Source organism: Porites lutea, chromosome 10 (assembly GCF_958299795.1).
Source record: "Porites lutea chromosome 10, jaPorLute2.1, whole genome shotgun sequence".
NCBI lineage: Eukaryota > Metazoa > Cnidaria > Anthozoa > Scleractinia > Poritidae > Porites > Porites lutea.
Genome location: NC_133210.1, coordinates 20,351,153 through 20,361,952, shown reverse-complemented (window position 1 = coordinate 20,361,952; position 10,800 = coordinate 20,351,153). Strand labels below are relative to the sequence as shown.

General features: G+C 41.8%; 1 protein-coding gene across 1 annotated transcript in view; it reads left to right on the top strand.

Moving 5' to 3' along the window:
* LOC140949644 (proto-oncogene tyrosine-protein kinase receptor Ret-like) overlaps window positions 1-5,892 on the top strand; it is a 14,920-nt gene extending 9,028 nt beyond the window's left edge. The window contains exon 8 of the mRNA XM_073398797.1: window positions 5,784-5,892. Within this exon, the coding sequence (XP_073254898.1) occupies window positions 5,784-5,892 (109 nt within the window). The remainder of the gene's footprint in view (window positions 1-5,783) is intronic.
* Window positions 5,893-10,800: the final 4,908 nt, after the last annotated feature.

Genomic DNA, 10,800 nt, shown 5'->3' with positions numbered 1-10,800 from the left:
AAAACGTGAGTTACACGAATCAAAAACCGCAGAGATTGAGAGCGTCACACCGCGAGGGAACAGGCAAGACCCTCATGCTGGTCAAGATACAGAGCAAAGGAACCAGCGAGACTTCAAGAGGAAGCCCTTCCAAACAAGTGGCCGGAACTGTGGGTATTGCAACCGCCGACACCCCCCTGGCAAGAAGAACTGCCCAGCGGCAGATACACGATGCAGCAAGTGCAACAAAATGGGACATTTCCCTATCATATGCAAGAGTGTACCTCCAAGGACAGTCAACGAAGTTCTTGAAACTGAGGATAACTTTAGCCTCACATTTGTGGGAGGGGCTTATACACCCACTAGTCCAAACACCTCCAGGGCCGAACCAGCAATAAACTCTCAAACCAGTAGGTCCGACCCTGGATGGCATGTCAACCTCAAGATTCAAGACCAAGAGACGCTGGCATGGTGCATCGACACAGGAGCACAAGTGTCTGTGATGCCTGAGCACATCTACAAGTCTTCATATGGAACACTTTCAAAATCTGACAGAGAACTTGTCGGAGCAGGGGATGTTCCTTTAAAGACCCTTGGATGTGCAGTCATGAACCTCCAACAAGACGAAACAGTCATTAAAGAACGAGTGTACGTAGTCAGTGGGGCATCCAAGTTGCTTCTGGGGATACCCGCCATCCGAAGTCTTGGTCTTATCCATGAAATCCCTGGGACATACAGTGTTAAAGCTGTCCATCAAATGCCTGATAGCCATCCACTCCACTCAGGGACCAAGGAGGACATTGTCAAGCAGTACCCATCACTTTTTCAAGGCCTTGGCAAATTGGAGGGTGAGCATACAATTCAATTGAAGGAAGGGGCCACACCCTTTTGTTTGACCACTCCCAGGCGAGTACCACTGCCACTAATGAAGCAAGTGCAAGAGGAGATCAAGCGTATGGAACAACTGGACGTTATTGAACCAGTGGATGAGCCGACAGAATGGTGTTCACCGATTGTGGTAGTGCCAAAGGCCGACGGCAGGGTGCGGATATGTGTTGATCTTACCAGGCTTAACCAAGCGGTCCGCCGAGAAGTCTATCAAATGCCAACAGTTGAAGAGACCCTGAGAAGCCTAACAGAAGGCTCAGTATTCTCCAAACTTGATGCCAACTCAGGGTTTCATCAGATAGTCCTAAACCCAGAAAGTGCCAAGCTAACTACCTTTATCACGCCCTTCGGCCGTTACATGTTCAAGCGTCTTCCCTTCGGCATATCCTCAGCCCCAGAACATTTCCAAAAGAGGATGGACAAAGAACTCTCTGGAATAGAAGGGGTCAAGTGCCGCATGGATGATATTCTAATCATCGGGAAAGACCAAGCGGAACATGACAAACGACTTAAGCAAGTCCTGGACAGGCTAGTCGAGAGGAAACTCACACTCAACCTTGAGAAGTGTTTATTTTCTCAATCCAGGTTGCAATACTTGGGCCAAATCATTGACAGTGATGGAATCAGGAAAGACCCCTCCAAGATCAAAGCCATCACCGACATGGCAGAACCCCAGAACATTGCAGACCTGAGACGTTTCCTGGGTTTGGTCAACCACCTTATGAAGTTCTGCCCAAATCTGGCTGAGACGACGAAACCCTTAAGAGACTTGCTCAAGAAGGAGAACGCGTGGGTGTGGGGCACCGCCCAACAAGAAGCCTTCCGACAGCTGAAAGTAGACATGGCATCCGACCAAGTTCTTGCACTGTACGATCCAGAGAAGGAGACCGTGGTCTCATCTGATGCCAGCAGTTTTGGACTTGGTGCGGTCCTCGTGCAGAAGCAGCCGTCCGGTGAAATGAGGCCAGTGGCTTATGCTAGCAGATCAATGACCGAGACAGAGCGTCGTTATGCCCAGATCGAAAAAGAGGCCTTGGCTATCACATGGGCACTTGAACACTGGGCTGAATTCTTGATCGGAATGAGATTTAAAGTGGAAACCGATCACAAGCCATTGATTCCATTGTTTTCCACAAAGCTGATTGACGAGCTACCAGTACGCATACAACGCTTCAGGATGAGACTCATGAGATTTGACTTTGCCATCGCACATGTTCCTGGTAAACTCTTGTACACAGCTGATTCATTGTCTCGATCCCCCCAGGAGGGTAAAGCCCAGGAGCCTAAGTCATGGGACGACCTACATGACGAAGTCGAGTGCTATGTGAATGCTGTATTGGTAACCCTACCTGCCTCCGACCAGCGGTTAGATGAGATACGTTCTGAGTTGAAGAGTGATGACACACTTAAAACTGTGATGCAGTATGTGCAGAATGGATGGCCTGAAGAGAAACGAAGAGTCCACGGGCCAATAGCTAAATACTGGAGTGAACGTGGCAACATCTCCCTCCACGACGGCCTGCTCCTGAGAGGACGACGAATCATCATTCCTCCGAGGCTGCGGGCAGATGTATTAAGGCGTCTTCATGATGGTCATCAAGGAATTACCAAAACACGTGCAAATGCGGCCTCCTCAGTGTGGTGGCCTGGAATCTCCCAAGACATCACAAGAGTCGTGCAGAACTGCGCCATGTGCGAGAAATATCGCAGAGAACGCATTGAGCCAATGAAAGGTACTGAGTTTCCAGAACGACCGTGGAGCAGAGTTGGCGTAGACTTCTTTCAGCACAAGGATAAACATTACCTCCTAGCCGTAGATTACTTTTCAAGAGATGTAGAGATAAGTCAAGTGTCCAAGAATGTAAACTCTGCCCAGACTATCCTGCAACTTAAGAAGATCTTCAGTCGACATGGGATTCCAGACATCTTATTTAGCGACAATGGCCCCCAGTTTGATTCACACGAGTTCACTAACTTTTCCACAGACTGGCAGTTTCAACACATAACATCGTCTCCACGATACCCCCAGTCCAACGGTGAAGTGGAAAGGGCGGTCCAAACTATGAAGGCGGTCTTGAATAAGAGTAATGACGAATACTTGGCTCTCCTGAATTACAGAGATACTCCATTGCACCACGGTTACTCTCCAGCACAATTGAGCATGGGTCGGAAACTTCGTACAAGAGTCCCCTGTCACCCGGAGGAGCTAAAGCCAGAGACCCCAGACCGTGATCACATCAGAAGGAAAGAGAAGGAGTACCGAGCTAAGATGAAATTCGATTATGACCATAGACACAAAGTAGTAGAGGGAAAGGAACTGTCACCCGGTGACCGCATTTGGATCCCCGATTTAAAAGAGGAAGGAACAGTGATTAAGCCACACGAGAGTCCAAGATCTGTAATCATACAGACCCAAAACGGACAAGTGAGAAGAAACCGCCGGATGACAAGAAGAGTTCTGGTGGGAAGTTCTCCGGTCCCACCCCAGAATGAAGACTATGAGAATCATGAGCCGATACCAACAAGAGAGAGGAACCCAGACGTATCCTCAGCTCCTGGAGCCAGCCAAGAAGATTATGTAGAACTACCTGTCCCTGGGGACCAACCAGCAGTGGACAAGCCCTTGCAGCCTGAACCGATGCTGACACGCCTTAGACCTAGAGGAGCTCTAAGAAGACCGGACAGACTTATCGAACAATGCTAAGATTAGTTTCACTTTAGGACACTGGAGAACTGCGTTGTCCTTATTGACATTTAGTCAACTTAAAAAAAAAAAAAAGGAAGATGTAGTAACATGAAGTACTAACTGACCGCTGACCGGCGGTAGAGCTGTCATTCGAGAGAGCTGTATGAATCTATCGTATTAAAGTATGTTGTGTTGATGCTGTCGTCTCTGTACCTCTTCGGACTCAACAATGTGATGAAGGCCATCAAGCAAACTGTTGCTAGTGGAAAGATCACTCCTGAACTCAGTCAATTGTATGAGAATTAAGTTTTAGTTCAAAGCTTTATTCAAGTTTGGTGCAGTGTCTGAACAAATTTTTCCACTAACACAGCAGTTGACTTGAAGACACTTGTTAGTAGTACCTCAAGCATAAATCTATAGACATACATGTAAACAGACCTTGAACCCCAAAGTAACCTAGATTATTTCTTTTTTAGGCCCGGGTCAAATAACGTACTTAGGTGGACCCAACATAATTATGTTTTCTTGCCAAATCAAACTCCAAACTTAATTCAAAGGTGATCCAGCCAAACTGAACTCTAGCCGTTCTTCACAATGGATAGCCAATCCAAATAAAATCGCTCGAACCTAACTTAAATGTTCATGTGAAGTCTTAAGTTTGACCCAGGCCTAACATCAATCCAATTTAATATCAACAGAAATATATAATTGAGTAATAAGAAATTAATTATTGTATTATATGTAATAAATTGTCAAGTCAAGTTTGTTCAGTGCTGCGGGACGCCACTTGCATTCCAGTATCCGTAATGAAATTTCAGTTCAAACAACTCCTTTGGCTTATTAAATTTGATCTCCATTGGCTTTTCATTCGACACCAACACCTCACACCTCTCAAGGCTATTTTGCACAGGTGCCATACGCCTTTTTAAAATCACATCAGGATCGACTTCTGTACCATCTAAATCCATCCTCGCGAATAAATATTTCGCTTTTCGCATATCTGTTATCTCGTATACAACTTGTGTATTTGTTTCCCTAAATCGTTGACCGAAGCTTGTGCGTTGCATAAGGTCTTTAGAAATGCATTCAAACACCTCTTGCGGCATGTCCATTTGAAAATCTCCACGCCATGGATTGGCAAGTCTTGGCCTTGTACTCAGGCGGCGAATTATTTTGGCGTGAATCTTTCGTAGGGACCTTGCAACCATCCCTCTTGCTGGTAATAATCTTTGCACGGTCGAAAATCTCCCTCCACGATGACTGTATTTGGTATCCAACACGGATACAGCAGCTTCTAGCTCTCCGAAAAATTTACTGATCCGTTGTATACCATCGCCAGTATCAACCCTTCCCAATAGATCAAGTTTGCAACGTTGAATTGGTTGTCGAAGGCTTTCTGCAAATTGTAAATTGGCCGCCATATTGGATTTTACCCGTTATTCATTGCGCGCCTCTAATGCAACATCGATGGGGTGGTTTGGCCCCACCGTGGATTTACGGAGTGAGGCTATGCCACGCCGTCCTCTGAAGTAAAGATGCACATATCGAATCGGTGTTGTTATTTCAACGGATAGCATTTCGTGTCGGTACGAAAAGCTATAAGGTATAAAGTGAAAATCTGAGCCTCAATGGTATGGATTGTCACTACCTAAGAGCAAATTAAGGATGCATTCTTTATAGTTGCATGCAGGTAGCTTGCGAAAAATCAATTATACTTTTCTGCGTTCGTTGTTTTTCCTTATATTTTGCTAAATTTGAAGACGACAATTAAAACATACTAATGGTACAACACCAGTCCCATGAAACGATTTTTAAAAAATTTTATCAAATTAATTCATACTGGATCTACAAAAGAAAATGGAACTTTAATGAGTGCCCTAGTCAAATGTTCTCTGTCAAATTAGAGAAAAGTTAATTAGTTGTGTCAAACAAATAAGAGCTGCATCAAATTATTATCTTTTTATTAAGCCGTTAGAAAAGCTCGGGTTAATTCAGTCCTGGTGTTTTCTCTAACTATCGATCTACAAAACACAGATTGTGTGATATGTAGTTATTGTACTATACATGCACTCTACGTAGTTTCCCAGATAGACCTTTTTAGGTAAAAAATGTAATATCAATAAATTGTTATTATTATTATTATTATTATTATTATTATTGTTATTATTAGTATTAGTATTGTTATTATTATTATTATATTATTGTTATTATCATTATTATCTAATTTAAGCTACCAGCTGATGGTCCAGTGCTGGCAAGTGAAACCAAATGATCGACCGACATTTTCCGTACTGAAGGACAAGATCACAAGCATGATGAAAAATAATAACGTAAGTTGATTATCGATAATAAGATAAATTGTCACTTAACTGTTGAAAGAGATGTATTTACAGAATAGAACAGAAAACAAAACAAAAATAGAAACACAAACAAAGATCACTTACACAAACAAATGCAGCTCAGCCTCCTATAGCCTTAACGATCGGGCCTTAACGACAGTTCACTAACATGAGGTATTGGTTCAACTCCGAACCAATTCAGGCACCTTGAAGCTCGGTCAATCGCAAAATTCTCGAATCCGATTGGTTGTCAGCAGCCTTTATTTCTTGCTTTCTTTGGCTGACAAAGTCGTATTGGTATTCAATAAAATATCAGCTGACCATCTGCCAAATTTTCAGCACAGGCAGCCCAGACTTTATGAGAGTTCGTTGGAATTTGAATTTTAAAGCTACAATCGTGGACAAAAGTCCTTTGGACAGTGCTGCACTATTCATATTTTTCTTTCATCTCTCGGTTCCCTCATAAAATAGTGCATCCTTTTCAAAATTTTTTTGCAGTTCGCCCTCCCCCTACCCTACACAAAGTTGAAACTCGGAAAAAAAATTCTGGATACACGCGTCCAACATTGATTGTGGGGTGAGGGGAGGGGTTGGACTGGTGTGAATTGGAAAACGCCCCCGAAATGCAAAGTGTCCCAAGACTTTTGTCCATGACTGTAGTTGGGTAAATTATCGGCCTCGCACGCGAGTTTGCCTGTTGCACCCAGTCAAATCGACCCAGGTAACCTTCCACCGTGCAACTCGTGTCCGATTCCGAGCGAAGGCAAATTGTCGAGCTGACGCTAGCTTTAAGTGACCGTTGATTACGTCAAGTCCAGGTGTCCAAAGCATCGGGAAAAAAAAATCCGATAGAAATAAGTTTGAAATCCAGCGCTTTGTGAGCGGTTATGATGAGACTACAGAAGCATAAGAGAGAAAGACACATTGTCGGCAGATCCGTTATCGGCAATCTTGGTAAGTTTAGACCATTTTTATCGGATTTATGGAGCTTTAAGTCATAGACGGTAGGATTCAGACTCAAGAACCTTTCCTTTTTTTTTTTTATTGTAAGGACAACTGAATCAAAATCTAAAACAAGCCAAAACGACTTACACGTAGATTGTTCCAATGTTTTTCTCTTCCCCGTGCTCGTTTCTGTTCCCCGTTCCCCTTTTTAGTAACTGCCGTTCAAAGGGTAAGCACGATACTTTTATATTTTAGGAGACTTAGATGAACATGGAAAAGTATGACACCAGCGAATATGGTTTCATTGCCGACTTCTTGGAATAGAAGCGGATCAAATCCGTTCTTACTGAGTCTTTCACTCAAGATACCTTTTTTCAGGAACTTGCTCAGTTTTATTTGTGGGCAACTACTTGCTGTCAGCTTACACGCTCTCAAGTCTTAAGGAGAGGCATTTTTTTTAATAATGTAGCGCGCAGTCTAAGGGAGTATAAATGACGTTAACATATCTAGTATTCATTAATGAATAAATGCAACATGGCATAAACAGGAACGAACGATCTACGTTGTACCTTTATTGCTTCAAAGGCTGCTGATACTATAATTGGTTACAACCTAATTATGTCCCTGAAAAATATAATGAGCTGAGAGTTACACCGGTAAAAACTGTTAAGCCTTCTTTTTAAATTTGGTAAAATTAACCCTAGTCAGGCTCTGGAGGCCCATTTAATGAAAACAAAAATAAAAAATAAAAAACTGGTCAAGCCATGACCTCAAGACCTAACGGCTTCATCTTAAACGTGTTTGATCTAGAAACATTTTGAAGTCGTACGTAATGACGTGCTCGTCAACAATAACGTTACCGAAGAAACCGAGTCTTGACAGCCATGTTTTTACAAAACTTGCAGCTTCTTCTACAAAAGGGTTATATTTCTATTTTTACTTATTGTATCTGATCAATTGAACATAATTAAGTATTATTTTATCAAATTAATCACTACTGTGATCCAGGCTTTTTAAAGACTAATTTGAGGAAAAAAACGTGTATATAGAGTGACCGAATAGCAGATCCTGAATTCAATTTTAGCAGTGTTCATTTCTCTCGCTTCCTTTTTAAGATGTTCTTCAAAAGCCTTAACACTTACGAAGATCGAAAGCCAATTACTTGTATTATCTGATATTCAGGCGAAAACTGCTCTCACAATTGCAACAGCTAAAAAAGTCGTCCCCACTGTAATAAAGGCTATCTTGAGACTTTTTACACTTGGTCTTGGAGCGCTGGAGGACTGCTGTGCGGTGGGTAATTGTGCAGCAGTTGAACTCAGGGAAGCTGATTGAGAAGGAAACGTAGACGCTATAAGAAGCTAGTCAAATTTTAATCTATATTCGAAGTATCAGGCTTGGCTGACATAGTGGAAATCTCTTTCTAGAGAGTAAGTCCTCGTCGCTGAGCAATATAAACTGTAATTACAGGGAATGGCCCGCTTTAACCTGTGATACAAAAAAATACTTCAAAACGTTTGTGTTATATTGCACACCCGAGGGCGGTTTTGTTGCAGATGAATCATGGGTAGATGGCTGAGGTGTAAGCGTCGTTTCCTGGGAAGGGGCAGTACCCGGATCGGAAGCTAAAGCAAAATATAATAGTAAAAAATACAGTTACTTAATATTTTTGACATATTCCCCCTTAACCGTTTCCCTTTCATTTGTCAACATGGGGAAAAATATTATCAAGAATATAAGACAATCGCAAAAAATAATTAATGTACTTCCAATCCTCTTGTTAATGCTTACTTTACACAGCTTACCAGTTTTTCTTTTCCCTTCCCCATGAGTTTTACCGTTTTCATTTTTTTTCCAAATTTCTATGGATAGGTAAGTTCTATGGGTTAGTAAAAACCCAAAGCAACTTAACCAATCACAAGAAAGTGAAATGTAGAAATCACGTGTTGTCTACGTGCTGTGTTCTGCCTGGCGCCAAATTCCTACGCGAAAACTGAACTTAAAGTTCGAAAATTCAGCAGGAGTTTGAGCCCTGCCGTGAATGTTTTTCAGGTTTTTACTTTGCCTTTAAACAAATTCAAACACTCGCAGTTTTTAAATCCGATTTAAAGAAATCTTTTATAATGAAGTCGTTGGAACCATTTACAATATGTAATTACGCGTACTTTTGACTTCTGAGCGAGAAATTATGGCTAGATTTTGCTTTTCTTTTAAGCGCGAAGGAGCCTGAACGTTTGTTTTTGTCTCAAAATTTAGGAATGCATAGCTCTTGCGAAGTTTAATCGATGTGTGATTTATTAAAAGGGTAAAAATGGTCGAAACGGTATACGATTTATGGCAGCCTTCAATGTTTACAACGACGTTTCGCGCTAAACCGGGTTTAAGGTTTTTCTTCCCCTTGGGCAGTTTATCCGTGTGTGACCTCAAACATGAAAGTGAGCAAAACCCAGACCGACCCCAACCCAAACTATTTCCACATGGGGAGCCTTGGGGAAGACCAGTGTGACTGCACCTGATGTAGTAACTTCTTAGTAACAAGATTTGTGGAGGAAATGTGAGGTATATTCCTGTATAACTTAGGTTATAGCTCGTAGACATGACATTATGACATTTAATAAAGAGTATCTCTTTTTTATCTCAAAAACTCCACCAAACGACAGCTTTATGCCTCAGACAATTGAAGACCCTAGGCAAGGCCCCGTCCACACGTGTCGGGATATTTTTGAGTCCGCAAATTTTTCTTTGCGGATTCAAAAGAATTTCTCGACTTTCTTTCTCAACAACTGTTTCGCCGACACTAGTTAGCTCGTTTAGCTCGTTTGGCATATTTTAAGTGTAAGCAGTAATTATTTTAGTAATAGCTAGGTTTAGCTGCACACGTTATAAGACTTAATTGAGATAAGTCCAAGATGTAAAGAAGCGATAAAGCAGATATCGTGAATATTCACGATCGGTCGGTCGGTCTTGTTACGTCATTGGTTAAAATATATCCGGATTTAGCGTCCACAAGATTCCGGATACATAGCGTATTAAGAAAGTTCCACTCTGTCGCGGAGAGCGGATTCAAAAAGTTGAGGATTAGTATGCCGGATTCACCGGATCATATATACGTTGTGGACGGACTGTCGAATCGACAAAGGAAAAGTTGCAGATTCAAAATTATCTGGATACGAGTGGAAGGGGCCTAAATTTAACCGACTAGGTTGTGAAATTAATTTTTAACTACACCAGGGATTGCGTTTACTACGCAACGCTACTATAGTCCTGAGTTCTTTGTATTTGTTTATTCAATTTAGGCGAAATTTAAGGTACTAATCTACCGTCCTGTTACCTTTCAAAAATGATACCGACGTTTCGCGAAACCACGTCCTTTCAAGAAAGGTGTTTTGGAAGCCACGGTAAAAAGGGGACGGATACTAAAACCAGCAACCTTTTTGCAACGTTTCCGCAAGACGACCTGTAAGCGACGCTGCCCGTGTTTTACCACCGAAAATTAAACCCGCTTTGAGACAAGGTTGTCGCAGGTTGGGAAAAGGGATTAAAGAAAGTAGAAAGTAGTCTGTCACTACTTTTTGGAACAACTTTTCGCAACCTCCCGTGGGAGAACCTAACTTGTTGCACTAAAAAAATTATTTTGCTTACCATTTTACATCGGTTTGGTTAAATGTTGTGGTATAATGTGCACAATCATGTAAACTGGGGATGCTAACTTTTTCAAAAGGTTACCTGCCATTTTTAATATAGGCGGTGTTGCCTAAATTAAACTGAATGGCAAGTCATGGCTTTTAATTGAAATCATTCTTAATCGGTGCAGTAGACAACGCATCTAGCTAGTTCACGATTCAATTAATTGATGTTGTGCTAAGAACATCAAATTTTGTATTCGCCTGTCTTTTTACTGCCAAAATGGTAACTTAAGTTAACTTTCATCAACATTTTTTATTGTGAATGAATAGATGCTTA